The sequence below is a fragment of the Neoarius graeffei genome, chromosome 20 (assembly GCF_027579695.1).
Source record: "Neoarius graeffei isolate fNeoGra1 chromosome 20, fNeoGra1.pri, whole genome shotgun sequence".
NCBI classification, from domain to species: Eukaryota; Metazoa; Chordata; class Actinopteri; order Siluriformes; family Ariidae; genus Neoarius; species Neoarius graeffei.
Window position 1 is genome coordinate 15,202,702 of NC_083588.1, and position 21,950 is coordinate 15,224,651.

Below are 21,950 nucleotides of genomic sequence, written 5' to 3' on the forward strand. Positions count from 1 at the left end.
TGGATTTTTTGCCCAAAAATAGCGCCCCCAGTGGCGAAACATCACAGAAATTGGGTAACATGTCAGATGCCCAATGAGTGATTTGCATGTGAAGTATGAGCAGTTTTGAGCAATTTGAAGAAATGTTATGAATTTTTAAGCATGTAAAATTTTGCATCGAAAATTGATTGACGTACAACTTCTGAACGGTTAATCCTACGTGAAACGTATTTAGTAACTTTTGTCAGCCATGTCTGTAGATGATGTGTATCAATTTTGGTGACATTCCTATGAACGGTCTAGGAGGAGTTGCGCCGTCTTCGTGGCCATGCATTTCGCACAAAAGTGAAATTACCTCACTTCCTGTTGGGCGTGGCTAATGCATTGGCATTACATTTTTGTCCGGCTTAGTGAGATACATATGCGTACCAAATGGCATGCCACTACTACAAACTACATGGCAACCAGGCACCTTAATGCAGGAGGCCAAAATCACAATGAGTTAGGGGGCGCTATAGAGGCCCCGAGGCCCGCCTGGATCTGGGCTTCTGGTTCTCAGTAGCGGTGGCAGTCTAAGAAAAAGGAGCCAAAGTTCGTGCGATGTCGACCATGGCAAGCGCCCCAAAAAGGGTCTTGTAAAGAGTTAGCTTGCCAAGTTTGACAAATCAGAAGCTGCAATATCATTTCTGCCATAACCAGCACCCCCAGGGGCGAAAGTGCACAAAATTTGGCGTACATGTCAGGTGAGCTATGAAGAGTTCGCGTATGAAGTTTGATGACAATTGAGTAAACAGAAGATGAGATATAGATTTTTGAAGAATAAATTTTTTGGTTTTTCCCATGTCAGTAGGTGGCGCTATGCTGTACATGAGTGATTATGAGATGGGAAAATAAGTGTCCACAACAGCAACGCACTATCACAAGGTAGTGGTGCGAAGGAAAAGCATTATGGAATTATTTACCAAAAACCCGTTTTGGAGAAATTGCGTTGGCAAAAAACAGCGCCCCCCATGGACGAAAATTCCCAAAATGTGGTATACATGACATGGGAGGTAGAAAGAGGGTGGCCGTGAAGTTTGACCAAATTTGAGGAAAGATTGGATTTTTTGCCCAAAAATAGCGCCCCCAGTGGCGAAATACCACAGAAATTGGGCAACATGTCCGAAGCCCAATGAGTGATTAGCGTGTGAAGTATGAGCAGTGTTGAGCAATTAGAAGATTTGTTATGAATTTTTTAGCATGTAAAATTTTGAAGTGAAAATTGATTGACGTATAACTTCTGAACGGTTTATTCTACGTGAAATGTATTTAGTAACTTTTGTCAGTCATGTCTGTAGATGATGTGTATCAATTTTGGTGACATTCCTATGAACGGTCTAGGAGGAGTTGCGCCATCTTCGTGGCCATGCATTTCACACAAAAGTGAAATTACCTCACTTCCTGTTGGGCGTGGCTAATGCATTGGCATTACATTTTTGTCCGGCTTAGTGAGATACATATGCATACCAAATGGCATGCCACTACTACAAACTATAAGGCAACCAGGCACCTTAATGCGGGATGCCAAAATCACAACGACTTAGGGGGCGCTATAGAGGCCCTGAGCCCCGGCCAAGTGTGGGCTTTTGGTTCTGAGTAGCGGTGGCAATTCTCGGAAGTGGCGCCAAATTTCGCGCGTTTTCGCCCATGGCAAGCGCCCCGAAAATGGCCCAACAGCGGAGAAAAATAAAGAAGAAGAATAATAATAGTGAACTCTTACAAGAACAATAGGGCCTTCGCCCTATAGGGCTCGGGCCCTAATAATAATCCTTCAAAAACAATAGGGTCTCGCACTGTACGGTGCTCGGGCCCTAATAATAATAATAATAACTAGAAACTATATGCCAAGCAGGCACCTTAATGCGAGAGGCAAAAATCACAACACGTTAGGGGGCGCTATAGAGGCCCTGAGGCCCGCCTGGATCTGGGCTTCTGGTTCTCAGTAGCGGTGGCAGTCTAAGAAAAAGGAGCCAAATTTCGTGCGTTGTCGACCATGGCAAGCGCCCCAATAAGGGTCTTGTAAAGAGTTTGCTTGCCAAGTTTGACAAATCAGAAGCTGCAATATCATTTTTGCCATAACCAGCACCCCCAGGGGCGAAAGTGCACAAAATTTGGCGTATATGTCAGGTGAGCTATGAAGAGTTTGCGTATGAAGTTTGATGACAATTGAGTAAATAGAAGATGAGATATAGATTTTTGAAGAATAAATTTTTTGGTTTTTCCCATGTCAGTAGGTGGCGCTATGCTGTACATGAGCGATTATGAGTTGGAAAAATAAGTGTCTACAACAGCAACGTACTATCACAAGGTAGTGGTGTGAAGGAAAAGCATTATGGAATTATTTACCAAAAACCCGTTTTGGAGCAATTGCGTCGGCCAAAAACAGCGCCCCCCATGGACAAAAATTCCCAAAATGTGGTATACATGACATGGGAGGTAGTAAGAGGGTGGCCGTGAAGTTTGACCAAATTTGAGGAAAGATTGGATTTTTTGCCCAAAAATAGCGCCCCCAGTGGCGAAATATCACAGAAATTGGGTAACATGTCAGAAGCCCAATGAGTGATTTGCGTGTGAAGTATGAGCAGTTTTGAGCAATCAGAAGATTTGTTATGAATTTTTAAGCATGTAAAATTTTGCATCGAAAATTGATTGACGTATAACTTCTGAACGGTTTATTCTACGTGAAACTTATTTAGTAACTTTTGTCAGCCATGTCTGTAGATGATGTGTATCAATTTTGGTGACATTCCTATGAACGGTCTAGGAGGAGTTGCGCCGTCTTCGTGGCCATGCATTTCGCACAAAAGTGAAACTACCTCACTTCCTGTTGGGCGTGGCTAATGCATTGGCATTACATTTTTGTCCGGCTTAGTGAGATACATATGCGTACCAAATGGCATGCCACTACTACAAACTACATGGCACCCAGGCACCGTAATGCGGGAGGCCAAAATCACAACGACTTAGGGGGCGCTATAGAGGCCCTGAGCCCCGGCCAAGTTTGGGCTTCTGGTTCTGAGTAGCGGTGGCAATTCTCGGAACTGGTGCCAAATTTCGTGCGTTTTCGCCCATGGCAAGCGCCCCGAAAATGGCCCAACAGCGGAGAAAAATTAAGAAGAAGAAGAAGACTAAAGAAGAAGAAGAAGACGGAAGAAGAAGAAGAAGAATAGTGAACTCTTACAAGAACAATAGGGCCTTCGCCCATTCGGGCTCGGGCCCTAACTACAAACCCAATGAAACATTCTGTGAAAGCCAAAATTAGTACCTTTTTTTTTTTCCTTTCTCTGGTTGTTAAACCTATTTGTCCGTTGTGCAATTACGGTCACGACATACCGTCCAACAATAAATTGTGATCCAAATTTATGATGATCCCGCTCAATGAAATTGCTCAGGCTGTGTAATCCCTTTGCTGTAACTGCATTGTTTAGACAATAATAACGTACAATAGTGGGAATACACGTGACTTCACTGTAGGCAGAAGTAACACCGCTCGAATGCCATAAAAACACACAAAATCAGATCTAAAACGGGAAAGAGCTATGGTGCGACTGACTGGACAAATAGATTTTACAAGAAATCAGAGTTTTCTTTTTCCAGATTGCCAAAAGCTAAAGAAAAGAGAAGCAAATATCCAAAAAAAAAAAAAAAGGCCGATTTGTTATTAACATTTTCCGTTCAGGAATATTTTAGTAAATAGGCTATTATGTTTTACTCCAACCTTCCAACCTTTACAAAATGTGGATAAATAATTCTTGCTGGTTATTAAGAAAATATCCAGCAATGAATATTTCAGTTGATAAAGAAGAGGAAAAGAAATGCTGCTTATTTGGGAAGAAATTTTTCTTCATTTAATTTTTTTTTCAAAAAATATTGTGGGAAAACCGGATCGTGAACCCAATACCGTGAACTGAATTGTGAATTGAGTTAATCGTTATACGCCTAGCAATTACTAATATAAAAAATAGTGCTGTCAAGCGATTAAAATATTTAATCGCGATTAATGTCGCGACTGTCATAGTTAACTCGCGATTAATCGCAATTTAATCGCACATTTTTGTCACATGAAAAACCATGTAATTCTCTTATCAGCATAAAAAAGTGAATGGGCTTGCTCACCGTTCGAACTACGGGGGTACTCGGGGGATCCGAGATCCCCTGAAACAGACATGAGATCCCTTGAAAACATGATTTGGGAAATGTTGGGGGGTCTCTAAAATATTGGCAAAATGATGTTTATTGACATAGCAATCGTGTGTAACGGGAAGCATTTGCATATCCGAAGTGAGCGCGCGATGGAGAGCCGCGCTCTGAGACAAGCGCAAGCACCCCCCCAAGGGAAAAAAAGGGACCCCCCGAAAATATCGGCATAGTTCGAACACTAGTTGTACCAATGTTTTTTTTTTTTTTTATTGCAGAGCATAACACGTCTTGTCACAGCCACTGCAAAGTGGGGCTGGAGCCGCCGATGGGAAAACGAAACCTAAGCCGAGCACCGTGGCTCTTGGGGGGAGGGCAGAGGACTCTGGCTGTGCGGGGCACGGCATTACAGTCTAGCTGCTATCGTTTTTCTAAGCAAAGTCTCTGTTCCAAGTTCCTGGCAGTTTCAAAAGCTTATGAAAAACCTACATCATGTCACAGAGCGTTACTCTCGCGATAAAAAAAATTATCGCCGTTAAAATTGAGTCAAGTTAACGCGTTAATAACGCGACATTTTTGACAGCACTAATAAAAAACTTAAATTAAAACACAAGAAAAAAAAATCTTGCCAAGTTTTATCCATCCAGAGGGAAAAAAGTGTGAGAAATGTATTTTTAAATCTCCAGTGTTCAGTTCCACCATGTACTATACCATAATAATAATCCTCCATGTCTCATCATACTTCCTCATTACTGTACGCCCTAACAGCTCTACTTTAACCTACGATTCAAGCAGAAGCCCTGTTACCTTTTGCCACTGGCTCGGGAGTTGCGGTGGGACATATACGTCAGAGTCCTGTGCAGAAAAATGGGCTGGAACAAAAGGAAAGGCAGAAAAATTACACACAGTCGATTCTCTTGCGCTACGTCCAAAAATCACTCACTACTCACTATCGAGCGAGTTTGCCATTTTGTCGTGCTGTCCGAATGTACAGTGAGAATTATTACACCCTATATAGTGGACTCGTAGTATCCCATGAAAAGCAGTGTACAACCTATGGTCACTAATCAACCAATACATACACCATCATGCATTGCGGCCACGCCGTAAAAGCGTGTTGGGGTGAATGGACGGAGGAAGAAACGCATTATAAACGGACATTCAAGAGAAATTCAAAATAGTAAGAGAATAAAAATAAGCTAAGGCCAAAAAAAAAAAAAAATAGTGTGTTTCCGGTAACATGAAATACTAAAATAAAGGTTGGTAGGTAGGAAAGTTTTTTTTTTTCTTAATTTTTTTTTTATTTTGTTCAAAAAAATTAACACAAGTAAACATCTTACAAAATAGTATTTTGGCACAGAATCCTTTATACCACACATCATAATAAAATAAGTGTTTTAAATCTTTAAACGAATAAAAAAAAATCACGAGAGTTCGAGTTATGATCTACGGAAGCGATATTTTCATGTAATAACGTGAAAACACCTTATCAAGAAATAACGTGAAAATAACGTCCTAGGCTAGGCTACTTCCATTAAAAGCAGACGGCCTCGCCTAGCCTACTGTAGAACTTGGGTCGAGCAAAAACACCGAGAAAAACATGGCTGAATTCTGAATGACTCCTATTTGTATAAATAGGGGACTACATAGGCGGCAAAATGTAGTGTTTTTCCCTGCCATGGAAGTGCACTTGTATACTGAACAGGAAGCAATTTGCATTACAGCCTTGAATGAGGATTCAAAATGGCGGCTCGGCTCGGTTTTGCCTTCCTCCTTCAGTATACAAGTGCGCTTCCATGTTTATGCAGGAGGGCTGATAGAAGTGGCGAAACATTTTACTTTTTATCGTTTCTTTCACAACTTGAATGCGTTGAAACAAAAAATTATGACAAACTAACGCCGCTTACACTAAAATATCGAGGGAAATTTGTAATAACTTTACGGTCAGCAATTTCGACGCGGAAATTCTCGATCGGTCGGGTTATCGGAAACACACTATTTTTTTATTTGGCCTAAAATAGAATAAGTCATAAAATACAAGAATAAAAAAGTTACAGCGCAGAGCGAGGAATTCATCAAAAGCCTCAAATTTGATTGAATAAAAGGCGGCGGCGGCAAAGAAGACAAAGTATTCAGGCTTGATTTAAGAGAACTGAAAGATGCAGCAGACACAAAATACTTTGTATTTATTAATGTGGGAAATATGCGCAATATAACATGGATTTATTATTTTGGAAACCCACCAGCCGACTGATCTGGCACGTTTTAATTGTGCGACAGTAACGACGTAAATAACGGCGTGGCGGAGTAGTGTCCAGAAGAGTTTTTTCATTTGACCGATGAGCTCACTATATAGTCTTCTATATAAAATTCACTAGATAGCGAGTGAGTGATTTCAGACACTGCGTTAGATTTCTCTGCTCAGTTGTACTGTTTCAGAAGCAGTAAGGATGCAAATACTTACAGCCATGAGGTTCCTTGTTCGAAGGAATCTGTATATCTGAGTTGGCTCTGCAAAGAGATGAAGAGGGTTTAATATTAACATTCAACACGGCCATCAGAAAGGGCACTGAAACGGTCGCCTTAAAGGAACAGTCCACCGTACTTCCATAATGAAATATGTTCTTCTCTGAATTGAGACGAGCTGATCCGTACCTCTCCGAGCTTTGTGCGACCTCCCAGTCAGTCAGACGCACTGTTACTCCTGTTAGCAATGTAGCTAGGCTCAGCATGGCCAATGGTATTTTTGGGGGCTGTAGTTAGATGCAACCAAACTCTTCCACGTTTTTCCTGTTTACATAGGTTTATATGACCAGTGACATGAAACAAAGTTCAGTTACACAAATTGAAACGTGGCGATTTTCTATGCTATGGAAAGTCCGCACTATAATGACAGGCGTACTAACACCTTCTGCGCGCTTCGACAGCGCATTGATACTTTCACTCGGAGTTGTACCATTTTTTTTTTTAGACAGGGCAGACGGACCAGGGCATTCGCCCGCCTGGCCATGCCCGACGAGGAGCGCTCTCGGCCGGCTTGGGAGGCAGACGGCAGCCCCTCCTGAAAGTGTGGTTTTACCATGGGCCTCATGCGGAAAAATGACAAAGTCCCAATTTTACCATGGGGCTCGAGTTGTACCATTTTTTTTTTTTTTTAGACAGGGCGGACGGACCAGGGCATTCACCCGCCTGGCCGTGCCCGAAGAGGAGTGCAGGTATCAATGCGCTGTCGAAGCGCGCAGAAGGTGTTAGTACGCCGGTCATTATAGTGCGGACTTTCCATAGCATAGAAAATCGCCACGTTTCAATTTGTGTAACTGAACTTTGTTTCATGTGACTGGTCATATAAACCTATGTAAACAGGAAAAACGCGGAAGAGTTTGGTCGCATCTAACTACAGCCCCAAAAAATACCATTGGCCATGCTGAGCCTAGCTACATTGCTAACAGGACTGACAGCGCGTCTGACTGACTGGGAGGTCGCGCAAAGCTCGGAGAGGTACGGATCAGCTCGTCTCAATTCAGAGAAGAACATATTTCATTATGGAAGTACGGTGGACTGTTCCTTTAACCTAAAGAAGTCTGTGTATTTTGCTTTGTGCTGCAAGTATGACACCAGTGTAGCTAACTTTCTGTCAGGAGTTTTAACATTTATGGAAGGAGTCCTCAGTAGGGGTGTTCACACGGCACATATTTGCATCGATGCTGCACCGATGTATTTTGTTGCGATATATCTTACACCGGTATAAATTTTGTGGAGCGTTCACACGTCACAAACCTGCTTACTAGAGAGAAGCGTGTTAGTACCGGTGCAGCCCCACTTGCGTTCACACGGCAGTTTTTGCGACCGTGCTATACGATAGTAATAATGCGGAAATGAAATATGCGCATGCGTGAAAATGTACTTCCTTTTCCCGGTTGTCATGGCATCACCAAGTGCCGGGAAAACAACGTGGATGAAGACACCAGTGTTGCCAGATACTGCTGACGGTTTCCAGCCCAAAATATGTTCAAATCCGCCAAAATGCACTTAAAACCGCCCAATCTGGCAACACTGGAAGACACGCAGTTCTGTTGTTGTTGATATTCGCCATTTTGGAAGCGCAAAACACCAGGATGCAAATTATGCAATGCCCGTATGTAATCAACTCTCCTCACGCGTAGCGAGTCTACCCCTGTAGCGTTCAGACGGCCCATTTTATATCGGTGCTGCCCCGCAAACTAGCATTTACTCTGGAGTAAATTTCTTAAACCACCTCCTGAGCAGGGTTAGATTTGCACCGGTTTAAGCAGCTTTCAGGGGCTACACCGGTATAACTTTGTACCGTGTGAACGCTCTACCGGGGCAGCCCCGGTGCTACACCGGAGTAAAAGTTGCCGTGTGAACACCCCTAGTGTCAGCACTTCATCGTTAGGTTTTCTGAAAACGGGAAAAACTTCAGGATTGAGGTGTGCTTTTTACAACCGAGTACTGTGCTTTGCTGGACCATAAAAAGCTGCATTTTTCTGCCTTATTTACTCCAAGAGAGAGAAAAACAGACTAGTAAAACATTTTGATAGGTGATTAACTTGTTTCCTTGACATTTTTCACATCAAATTTAACTACAAACTGGGAAAAAGTTGAAAATAAATATAATGTCGTGACTAAATCCTGACAACCCAGACACAGCTATGCTCCCTTGTGGACACAAGCATGGACAGTTGCAGACACCATGGAAGCGCAGTTGGTCCCATTATACCATTGTCTCGTCTGCTTGGCAAATGCATGCACAAGTAGATTGGCGTCGGTTGTACTTAAACCCACTGGGCTGCGACAGCCTGCGACTATTTGGAGACGCAACAATTGCGATAAAATATGCGAATTAGTGACAACTTGGAATTGCACTGAATCGATATTCACATATTTTACCGCAATTGTTGCGTCTCCAACTAGTCGCAGGCTGTCGCAGCCCGGCTTTCCCTCGGCAGGCAGGGAAATGGAGGAAGCCTGACGGAAACTGACGAGAAGGGTTCGCGACGGCTTTGCGACACCAGCGACGCATTTGCGGCCATTTTGAGAGAAATTTCGTCGCGCTAATTTTGTGAACATGTTCAAAATTTCAGCGACGAAGGAGCGACACTTTGCGACTCATGCGAGGAAATTGAGAAGCCCTGCGAATGTTTCGAGACACTTTTGAAACTCTCTCGCGAATGACGTTCGCAATTTGTCTCAGCCCAGTGAGATACTAGCTCAGACCTGGGCATTTTCCGGCACCGCGGGCCGCAGCCGGCCCTTTGGTTCATTCTGACCGGCCCGCGTAAGGTTAATTAGAAATTACAAAATAAACGTATTTTCTAATTTTACCTCATGCATGGACTGAATATGCATTGCTTTTATTTTGAAGTTGTGTTCAACAAAAACGCAACGCGCGCGACATGAACATGACATGAAATCCCACGAAACCTAATCCCGCGATAACTACTTCCGTAATTTGTCCAGACCAACCACAAACTTGTACGTCATCCTTCAAACGGTCCAGCTAATCACATCGTGTGACGTCACCAGCAGGCGCCAGAGCCGATCTGTAGATCTGATTCCTACACCGAATCGACTGATGATCATCCGTCAGCTGCGCTTCGCATCTCCACCTCAGACATTCAACCTGACTCTGATGCACTCGTTAAAGACCAACAGAGACTAGATTTCTCTCACTGAACAAATAAAAAACACCAAATGAGGTGATTAGACTACAAATGTGGACATCATTATTATAATATGATGTATCTTGCTTGATATTTGGAGTAGAAAGACAATATTATGATGTCTTTATTGTGTTTTGGGGTGAATGTGACTGAAAAAAAAAGGTACAAACGTTCACATTTTGTTAACCATTGTTTTGGGAAATTTAATTGAATAAATGACATTTTTTGTAAGGCAACCTCGTTTTTTCCATACTCTCACCAGTCTTAGCAGCTTGTAAAAACAATGATATTTATTGCTTTATATAAAGAAATACAATTAATATTATGCAGAATTTAGTTTAGCCTTATGGTCCGGCCCTCCACAAAATTTTCTGTTTCTCATGTGGCCCCATGGAAAAAATAATTGCCCACCCCTGTACTAGCTTAAGCACAATCACATAAAAAAACAACAAAAAAACCAAGAGTCGTCAGATGACGACGTATCCCCCCCCCCCCCACACTCCAAATTTTCCTAAATTGAATTGGTTGCCATGGAAATACGGAAAAAATAATCACAGAAATCCCAAAATGTCAAAAGGCACAACTCCTCGTCACTGAACAGAACGGTCAGGCCATTATTAAAAAGTGTTCTGTTTCCGGTCCACCGGTCGGGTGAGTGCCGTTTGTGCGGGTGAAAATTTTTTTTAAACGCCGGTTTTTCGACATTTTTTTCGGGTTCGTAAATCTAAAATCAAACTTGACATTTCCGCATTCCCAAGTCTTTCCACTAAAGCTCATACTAGCCAGCCATGACAAATAAGTAGCCAGCCGGGGGTGGGGGGGGTGGGGGAGTAAACACAAAAACTCCTGTGCACGCAGTTCCCAGGATTAAGTGTCTTTTCCACAGACCATTTATTTATTCACTTTACTCAAATACAAAGTAAAATGGCAGTAAATCTTTTCTTTTCTTGCGTATTGCATCATGAGGCGTTCCTGGCTTGTAAATCTCTTATTTTCGGTGCATGACACATTCATGCAGCTGAGCATGCGCTGAGTGTGCGCGCACACCGCATGTCGGGGCGCGGATGAGTTACTCTCCCTTGATCAACGGTTCAGTTTGACATTATTGTCAGTCCGTTAGATAAACATTTAATTTTATTAAAATCGAAAATTAATATTTAGAGCCTGTGGGCTACAAAAATAGTCATTAAAGTAGCCGGCTGGACTTAATTGTGTGGCCGGCACTTGTGGAAAGCCCTGTCGAATCAGCTCTGCGCATGCGCCGTGCGACACAAAAAAATGGCAGCCACCATGAAGGAAGGAGATCCAGAGTTTTCAAACATTTGCTTAAATGTGAAATCGCAAAATGGTATTCTAGCGAACAACAAAATAGTAAAGATTCAGAAAAACAAATCATTCAGTGATCATTTTAATAGTGTAATTTCATCCGCACTAGGCCTAACGGTCGATTTAGAACTACAAAAAGTCCGTGTGTCGGACATTTTAAGTACCTTTGTAAAAGTTTTGCAAATGTTGCAGTCAGCATTTAAAATGCTAACTTAAAGTTTTTGTACAAGTTTCAGTTGATTTAACTGTCATATTTTATTAAATGTGTCTGCTTTTGTAACAAAAAAAAGTACTGAAAGAAAAAGCAAACACAGCATTGCGATTTCTTATCCATCCATATATAATAAAAAAAAATCCCTCCCTCCCGACTGAAATTTTTTTTGCCCACCCGGTGGACAGGAAACGGATTTTTTTTTAAGGATGGCCTCAGGTTTCGTGAAAAAAAAAAAATCCTAATAGTTTTTGAGTTCGGATCTGGAAACTAAAACGTTTACAGATGGACAGAGCGATGGCTATATCCCCCGGGGGGGGGGGGGGGGGGGGGGGGATAAGCACTGAAAGCAAGAAAGTGGTGCATTTTGTTTTTCACTGAAGAACTCTCAGATGATGTAAAACAGGAAAACCTTTTTTGTGGTTTATATTTTCTTAAAGTTTCTAAAATTTTGTGCTCAACCGTCACTAAGGCAGGGATCACGCTGAACAAATGAAGTAGCAGAGTCTAACAACACTCAGGCCATAATCATTTTTTGACCCAAACAAAGTTCTCTCTCACTCCAAAGCATTAATGTTCCATAGAACAATGAAAAAAAGACTTGGAAAAAAAAAAAAGAACACCGGTAATAAAGTTTTGCTCTTCGGAAATTTTGTTCTGGAGGGATTCAAAACGTTAAAAAGAGAGTGAGAAGCTTGGTCAGTTTGGGTCCATGAGACACTGCCGTCACGAAAAATTCTTCTCGTCGTCTCAGACGCCCCTGCTCTTAAAGAACGGTACTGCTTTGATTAGTCAAAATGCCTGAAATGTTCCAAACTAAAGACACTGATGAGCATCGCATGACAGACTGGTACCAAAATTCAAAAAAGTGCTTATTTAAGGAGTTAAAGGCATTTTTGAGACAAAGTCGGCAAACAGTCTTATTTTGTCAATTTGGGTGTGCCGAATTCAAATCTGCAATATGCCGAGCTCTATCTGACCTCTGTTGACCTCTAGAGGTCATTGAACTTTGGGCCTGTAAACGTCTCAGCTGAACCCAGTTTCTCAGCTTTCTAAGGAATGAAATGTACTAAAATGATTCATGAAGTTTAGCAAATGGCCTTGTTTGTTAAATGTTTGGGTGCTGAATTCATTTTTCATTTGTACAACGACATATGACCTCTGATAACCTCAAGGTCATTAAACTTGGCCTATAGGCCTATGCGTTTAACGGCATTTTTAAACTGACTTTACTCCCCCAAAAAGAATAGGAACAGACAAAAAACAAATAGAAAGGAACAAATACAACATTAAATACCAGTCCATGTACATGTGACTTACTTTTCACAATGAGAATGCCTAGGCGATCACCTTACATAACATTGCATTATATTTAGCGGTTATTGTTTATACAAAGCTACTGAAAAAAGGACAGATTCAGCAGCATACAAAATGTGGGGGCATACAGGGTATACAGGTTAATCAGGGTTAGTGTATATGAGAGTTTTTTTCTTTGTTGTTTGTTTTTTGTAAAGGCTTTACCCCGTTTAAAACAAAACAACAAAGAAAAAAACTCATATATATATATACACTAACCCTGATTAACCTGTATACCCTGTATGCCCCCACATTTTGTATGCTGCTGAATCTGTCCTTTTTTCAGTAGCTTTGTATAAACAATAACCGCTAAATGTAATGCAATGTTATGTAAGGTGATCGCCTAGGCATTCTCATTGTGAAAAGTAAGTCACATGTACATGGACTGGCATTTAATGTTGTATTTGTTCCTTTCTATTTGTTTTTTGTCTGTTCATATTCTTTTTGGGGGAGTAAAGTCAGTTTAAAAATGCCGTTAAATGCATAGGCCATCCTTAAAAAAATCCGTTTCCTGTCCACCGGGTGAGCAAAAAAATTTTCAGTCGGGAGGGAGGGATTTTTTTTTATATATATGGATGGATAAGAAATCGCAATGCTGTGTTTGCTTTTTCTTTCAGTACTTTTTTATTACAAAAGCAGACACATTTAATAAAATATGACGGTTAAATCAACTGAAACTTGTACAAAAACTTTAAGTTAGCATTTTAAATGCTGACTGCAACATTTGCAAAACTTTTACAAAGGTACTTAAAATGTCCGACACACGGACTTTTTGTAGTTCTAAATCGAGCGTTAGGCCTAGTTCGGATGAAATTACACTATTAAAATGATCACTGAATGATTTGTTTTTCTGAATCTTTACTATTTTGTTGTTTGCTAGAATACCATTTTGCGATTTCACACTTAAGCAAATGTTTGAAAACTCCGGCTCTCCTTCCTTCATGGTGGCCGCTATTCTTTTGTGCCGCACGGCGCATGCGCAGAGCTGATTCAGTTCTATATTCTGCGCGGAATGCAGGGCTTTCCACAAGCGCCGGCTGCCGGCCATACAGCCAACTAAAATTAAATGGTTTATCTAACGGACTGACAATAAGGTCAAACTGAACCTCATTTAAGTTGTGATTCGCGCTGTTTGTACTGATAATAACCACAAATTCCCCGCCAACTTTGTTGATCAAGGGAGAGTAACTCATCCGCGGCCCCGACATGCGGTGTGTGTGCGCGCGCACTCGGCGGAGGCAGTAGTGTGTCGGGGCCGTCGGAGGGAACAGAAGCAGAGATAACACTTATTTTGTCTCCAGTAAACCAGTCTTCTCTCGTTCAATTACGTGCTGGCACCAAAAGACACCGTTGGTTGTAAATGAAACCAAACTGAGTGGTTGGAGTGTATTTTCATACACAAATGGAGAAATGTTCACTGAGTGTGTAATTGTGTAGCCGCCACTGCAGACCGTTGTCGTTAATTCATAGCATGCTCAGCTGCGTGAATGTGTCATGCACCGAAAATAAGAGATTTACAAGCCAGGAACGCCTCATGATTCTATACGCAAGAAAAGAAAGAAGATTTACTGCCATTTTACTTTGTATTTGAGTAAAGTGAATAAATAAATGGTGGGTGGAAAATACATTTAATCCTGGGAACTGCGAGCACAGGAGTTTTTGTGTTTACACCCCCCCGGCTGGCTACTTATTTGTCATGGCTGGCTAGTATGAGCCTTAGTGGAAAGCCCTGGGAATGCGTAAATGTCGAGTTCGATTTTAGATTTACGAACCCGAAAAAAATGTTGAAAAACCGGTGTTAAAAAAAAATTTCAACCGTACAAACGGCACTCACCCGGCCGGTGAACCAGAAACAGGACATTTTTTAATAATGGCCAAACTGCTTCAGCTCATGATTTATAAATTAAAACTAGGCATGCTGCGAATTGGTTCCTTGCTTCTGGTCTATCCAACAGTCCTTTGCCTCTGAATTACTACTGAACTGAAAATTTCCTGACCGCACAATTGCATTCCGCATGTATGTAGTTACATCGCATCATTGTTATCTAGGAATGCACAAGCTGATACTGAGCATGCGTCAGGGTTGATCATCGAATTGATCTGACCTATCCTGCCATCCAATCCTTTACGACAGTGAAATACATGGATAATTTCGACATTTTCTCCCTAATTTGGCCACGCACTCGTATTGTAAAATGCCAGCTACCCTCTTCTGCATACATAAGCTCACGGATGCCTGCAATTGGCTAGTGTCGCTTTGATTGACAGAGCATAGAGTTATGGTATCCCTCCCACAGGGCATGGCCAGTTTTGCTCTCTTGGACTCCTGGCCATGGATGACTGTGGCATCGTCAGGATTCAAATTCGCAATCTTCCAAAAATAGGACAAATGCCCCATCGCCAAAATTTTAGCTTTAAATACAAGGAGCAGTGTGAATAATGATGAAAGCTGAGGTGATTATCATTAAAAAAAAAGGAACATCAGTACCATTTTCTTTTAGAGTGCATGATGACTAATTCGGTCATATTTTGGACCCATGGTGGTGTAAAGAAACCCATGGTGGTGTAACATGTAACCACACGTACCTACTGTTTTACTACGGTACTTCATGGTATATATATACTTCTACTATGGTTTACCTGTGGTATAGCATGGTTTAGATTCTTTTCACTGTAGTGCTTCTTGGTAACTGTAATACTGCCAGTGGTTTAACTATGCTTAACTATGATTTTACTTCAGGACTCCGTGGTAACCATAATACTATGGTTTAACTATGGTCTATGATGTTTAACTATAATTTTACGACAAAACTCCAGGTGAAACATAATACTATGCTTTTACTATAGCATAATATGGTTAACTGTGTGTTTACTAGAGTACCTCTTAGTAACATAGTACTACTATGGTATATTACAGTACCACATTGGTAAGTATTGCTTAAATACTTCACGGTACACCAAGGTAAACAATACTATTAAGATTTAACTATGGTACAGTATGGCCAAGTTTGGTTTTACTGTAGTACTTCATGGTAAAGATACTCTCCTATGGTACAGTTTGGCCAAGTTTGGTTTTACTGTAACACTTCATGGTAAAGATACTCTACTATGGTACAGTATGGCCAAGTTTGGTTTTACTGTAGTACTTCATGGTAAATGAACTAGCATTGTACAGTATGGCCAAGTTTGGTTTTACTGTAGTACTTCATAATACTATTAGGGTTTAACTATGATATAGTATGGCCAAGTTTGGTTTTACTGTAGTACTTCATAATACTATTAGGGTTTAACTATGGTACAGTATGGCCAAGTTTGGATTTACTGTAGTACTTCATGGTAAATGAACTAGTATTGTACAGTATGGCCAAGTTTGGTTTTACTGTAATACTTCATGGTAAATGAACTAGTATTGTACAGTATTGCCAAGTTTGGTTTTACTGTAGTACTTCTTGGTAAACATACTACTATGGTACAGTATAGCCAATTTTGGTGTTACTGGAGTATTTCATAATATTATGGTTTAACTATGGCCAGATTTGGTTTTACTATAGTGCTTCATGGTAAACATACTCTGGCACAGTATGGCCAATTGTAGTTTTACTGTAGTGCTTCATGTTAATAATAGTACTACAGTACAGTATGACAGTCTGGTTTTACTGTAGTACTTCATGGTAAAGATACTACTATGGTACAGTATGGCCAAGTTTGGTTTTACTGTAGTACTTCATGGTAAAGATACTCTACTATGGTACAGTTTGGCCAAGTTTGGTTTTACTGTAACACTTCATGGTAAAGATACTCTACTATGGTACAGTATGGCCAAGTTTGGTTTTACTGTAGTACTTCATGGTAAATGAACTAGCATTGTACAGTATGGCCAAGTTTGGTTTTACTGTAGTACTTCATAATACTATTAGGGTTTAACTATGATATAGTATGGCCAAGTTTGGTTTTACTGTAGTACTTCATGGTAAATGAACTAGTATTGTACAGTATGGCCAAGTTTGGTTTTACTGTAGTACTTCATAATACTATTAGGGTTTAACTATGATACAGTATGGCCAAGTTTGGTTTTCTGTAGCACTTCATAATACTATTACGGTTTAACTATGGTACAGTATGCCCAAGTTTGGATTTACTGTAGTACTTCATGGTAAATGAACTAGTATTGTACAGTATGGCCAAATTTGGTTTTACTGTAATACTTCATGGTAAATCAACTAGTATTGTACAGTATTGCCAAGTTTGGTTTTACTGTAGTACTTCTTGGTAAACATACTACTATGGTACAGTATAGCCAATTTTGGTGTTACTGGAGTATTTCATAATATTATGGTTTAACTATGGCCAGATTTGGTTTTACTATAGTGCTTCATGGTAAACATACTCTGGCACAGTATGGCCAATTGTAGTTTTACTGTAGTGCTTCATGTTAATAATAGTACTACAGTACGACAGTCTGGTTTTACTGTAGTACTTCATGGTAAAGATACTACTATGGTACAGTATGGCCAGGTTTGGTGTTACTGGAGTACTTCATAATACTATGGTTTAACTATGGTACAGTATGGCCAAGTTGGGTTTTACTGTAGTACTTCATAATACTATTATGGTTTAACCATGGCACAGTATGGCCAAGTTTGGTTTTACTGTAATGCTTCATGTTAATAATAGTACTATGGTACAGTATGGTCAATTTTGGTGTTATTTGAGTACTTCATAATACTATTATGGTTTAACTATGGTACAGTATGGCCAAGCTTGGTTTTACTGTAGTACTTCGTGCTAAAGATAGCACGATGGTACAGTATAGCCACGTTTTGTGTTATTGGAGTACTTCATAATACTATGGTTTAACTATGGTACAGTATGGCCAAATTGGGTTGTACTGTAGTACTTAATACTTTTATGGTTTAACCATGGTACAGTATGGCTGAGTTTGGTTTTACTGTAGTACTTCATGGTAAAGATACTACTCTGGTACAGTACGGCCAGTTATTGGAGTATTTCATAATACTATGGTTTAACTATGGTACAGTACGGCCAAGTTTGGTGTTACTGGAGTACTTCATGGTAAAGATAGTACGATGGTACAGTATGGCCAAGTTTGGTGTTATTGGAGTACTTCATAATACTATGGTTTAACTATGGTACAGTACGGCCAAGTTTGGTGTTACTGGAGTACTTCATGGTAAAGATAGTATGATGGTACAGTATGGCAAAGTTTGGTGTTATTGGAGTATTTCATAATACTATGGTTTAACTATGGTACAGTATGGCTGAGTTTGGTGTTACTGTAGTACTTCATGGTAAAGATACTACTCTGGTACAGTACGGCCAAGTTTGGTGTTATTGGAGTATTTCATAATACTATGGTTTAACTATGGTACAGTACGGCCAAGTTTGGTGTTACTGGAGTACTTCATGGTAAAGATACTACTCTGGTACAGTACGGCCAAGTTGGGTTTTACTGTAGTACTTCATAATACTATTATGGTTTAACCATGGTACAGTATAGCTAAGTTTGGTTTTACTGTAGTGCTTAATGTTAATAATAGTACTATGGTACAGTATGGTCAATTTTGGTGTTATTTGAGTACTTCATAATACTATTACGGTTTAACTATGGTACAGTACGGCCAAGCTTGGTTTTACTGTAGTACTTCATAATACTATTATGGTTTAACCATGGTACAGTATGGCCAAGTTTGGTTTTACTGTAGTGCTTCATGTTAATAATAGTACTATGGTACAGTATGGTCAATTTTGGTGTTGAGTACTTCATAATACTATTATGGTTTAACTATGGTACAGTACGGCCAAGCTTGGTTTTACTGTAGTACTTCATGGTAAAGATAGTATGATGGTACAGTATAGCCAAGTTTTGTGTTATTGGAGTATTTCATAATACTATGGTTTAACTATGGTACAGTATAGCCAAGTTTGGTGTTACTGGAGTACTTCATGGTAAAGATAGTACGATGGTACAGTATGGCAAAGTTTGGTTTTATTGGAGTACTTCATAATACTATGGTTTAACTATGGTACAGTACGTCCAAGTTTAGTTTTACTGTAGTACTTCATGGTAAAGATACTACTCTGGTACAGTACGGCCAAGTTGGGTTTTACTGTAGTACTTCATAATACTATTATGGTTTAACCATGGTACAGTATAGCCAAGTTTGGTTTTACTGTAGTGCTTCATGTTAATAATAGTACTATGGTACAGTATGGTCAATTTTGGTGTTATCTGAGTACTTCATAATACTATTACGGTTTAACTATGGTACAGTACGGCCAAGCTTGGTTTTACTGTAGTACTTCATGGTAAAGATAGTATGATGGTACAGTATAGCCAAGTTTTGTGTTATTGGAGTATTTCATAATACTATGGTTTAACTATGGTACAGTATAGCCAAGTTTTGTGTTATTGGAGTACTTCATAATACTATGGTTTAACTATGGTACAGTACATCCAAGTTTAGTTTTACTGTAGTACTTCATGGTAAAGATACTACTCTGGTACAGTACGGCCAGGTTTGGTGTTACTGGAGTACTTCATGGTAAAGATAGTACGATGGTACAGTACGGCCAAGTTTGGTGTTATTGGAGTACTTCATAATACTATGGTTTAACTATGGTACAGTATAGCCAAGTTTTGTGTTATTGGAGTATTTCATAATACTATGGTTTAACTATGGTACAGTACATCCAAGTTTAGTTTTACTGTAGTACTTCATGGTAAAGATACTACTCTGGTACAGTACGGCCAGGTTTGGTGTTACTGGAGTACTTCATGGTAAAGATAGTACGATGGTACAGTACGGCCAAGTTTGGTGTTATTGGAGTACTTCATAATACTATGGTTTAACTATGGTACAGTACATCCAAGTTTAGTTTTACTGTAGTACTTCATGGTAAAGATACTACTCTGGTACAGTACGGCCAAGTTTGGTGTTACTGGAGTACTTCATGGTAAAGATAGTACGATGGTACAGTACGGCCAGGTTTGGTGTTACTGGAGTACTTCATGGTAAAGATAGTACGATGGTACAATACGGCCAGGTTTGGTGTTACTGTAGTACTTCATGGTAAAGATACTACTGTGGTACAGTACGGCCAAGTTTGGTGTTACTGGAGTACTTCATGGTAAAGATACTACTCTGGTACAGTACGGCCAGGTTTGGTTTTACTGTAGTGCTTCATGGTAAAGATACTACTCTGGTACAGTACGGCCAGGTTTGGTGTTACTGGAGTACTTCATGGTAAAGATAGTACGATGGTACAGTACGGCCAAGTTTGGTGTTATTGGAGTACTTCATAATACTATGGTTTAACTATGGTACAGTACATCCAAGTTTAGTTTTACTGTAGTACTTCATGGTAAAGATACTACTCTGGTACAGTACGGCCAAGTTTGGTGTTACTGGAGTACTTCATGGTAAAGATAGTACGATGGTACAGTACGGCCAGGTTTGGTGTTACTGGAGTACTTCATGGTAAAGATAGTACGATGGTACAATACGGCCAGGTTTGGTGTTACTGTAGTACTTCATGGTAAAGATACTACTGTGGTACAGTACGGCCAAGTTTGGTGTTACTGGAGTACTTCATGGTAAAGATACTACTCTGGTACAGTACGGCCAGGTTTGGTTTTACTGTAGTGCTTCATGGTAAAGATACTACTCTGGTACAGTACGGCCAGGTTTGGTTTTACTGTAGTGCTTCATGCTAATGATGACACCATCTACTCCGGCTTAATTATAGTACCATATTGGTAAATATGCCTTTAGTATTACTTCATAATACTACCACAGTTCACCAGGATTTTACTTCAGTACTCAATGGCAGCCATCATCAGGAGTAAGACTCATTTACAAACTAAATTACTACAACCCAGAACGAGGGTCCACTTTCGCTAACTTTTACTTCGAAAAACTAATAAATGGTCCATTAAGACTAGATGTTGGTTTCCAGGTGAAAGGCCTGGGCGAGTTTTAATCTTCACTGGAAAACTGCGTTACAGCACTGTGCTGGTGAAGTCCAACCCGACGCTCCTGAAGCCACAGCGTTCAGGGGAAGTTTCTGCTCCGAGCCTTTTACAGCGCTGCAAAGCAGGAGAGGAATATTTGCGCTACTCCGGCCTGAACAGGTCGAGTCCGTGCTGTGCTCGGGTTCCGCTGGGCCGAGCGGGAGGAAGTGAAGCGAAGCGAAGCGAACTCAAAACCACTACATTAAGAGGAACAGGTCGAGCGCACGTGCCGTGTCTTTTTACTGCACGTGCCCGCTGAGCTGGTCGGTGGATTTATTCCGGGTCGGACTGCTCCGCTGCTTCCCGGCACCGCCTCGGAAAAGCGCTTTATTGGAACAGACACAGACAGACAGACATTTCCGGCTAACTTTCTGCTAGCTTGTCCCCAGCGTTAGCCTCATACCCACAGTCAACTCTGGAGTGAAAATGTAACTCGCAGGAATATTAAGCAGCTATTTTCAATCACGAAAGCTGAGAATGTTTTTGGCGCACAGGTGAGCGGAATGACGGGTCTAAGTGCTAAAAGAGGAAAGAAATGGATTTTAACAAGGCTAAACGAACAGTATTGTTAGCCACCGGCTAATTAGCTCAGGTCAACAGAGTTGAATTGTTTCGCCTGTTTAGTTGTAGATAGAAGAGAGCGCGGGAGACTCACTCTCGAAAGCCTGCAGGAAGAGCTCGTGGTCGGCTTGGAGCTGCTCCATTTTGGGTCTCTTGGCAGCACTCATGGCCAGGCCGCTGGCGTGTACCGGATGCGCGTGTGTTTTTGCGGATCTGTAGGGATCCGAGCCGGGCTTGTGCGGTGCCATAATCCGCCCCCTTCGAAAACACCGAACCCTGTGTCCGAAATCGCGCCCTACTCACTATGTAGTGCACTATATAGTGAAGGCGCCATTTTGTAGTGCTATCCGAAACGATGCATCACGAAAAGTAGCGTACAACCGATAGTCACTAACCAAGCAATATATATCCCATCATGCATTGCGGTCGCGCTGAAAGATATCAAATTAAAAGTCACGAATTTGATTGAATAAAATGCAGCAGCAATCATTCAGCCTTGATTTAAAAGAACTGAAAGATTGTGAGGATTATTTCCCACAATGCATCACGAAAAGCAGTGTACAACCGATCGTCACGAACCAAGCATAATTGCCTAATTTAAAATGTAACTTGCATGCACCTTGTTTGT

The 21,950-nt window shown here is 40.8% G+C and overlaps 1 protein-coding gene across 3 annotated transcripts in view; it reads right to left on the reverse strand.

The window, feature by feature from the left end:
- Nucleotides 1-21,758, reverse strand: part of suz12a (SUZ12 polycomb repressive complex 2 subunit a) — a 125,730-nt gene extending 103,972 nt beyond the window's left edge. For all 3 annotated transcript variants that reach the window (XR_009650830.1, XR_009650831.1, XM_060901307.1), the window contains exons 1-3: nucleotides 21,417-21,758; nucleotides 6,620-6,666; nucleotides 4,963-5,027 (exon numbers count right to left, since the gene is read on the reverse strand). Coding sequence is in view for 1 of the 3 variants with exons in the window: in XM_060901307.1 (XP_060757290.1) it covers nucleotides 4,963-5,027; nucleotides 6,620-6,666; nucleotides 21,417-21,570 (266 nt within the window). In the remaining 2 variants the exon portion in view is untranslated. The remainder of the gene's footprint in view (nucleotides 1-4,962; nucleotides 5,028-6,619; nucleotides 6,667-21,416) is intronic.
- Between the last annotated feature and the right edge of the window lie 192 nt (nucleotides 21,759-21,950).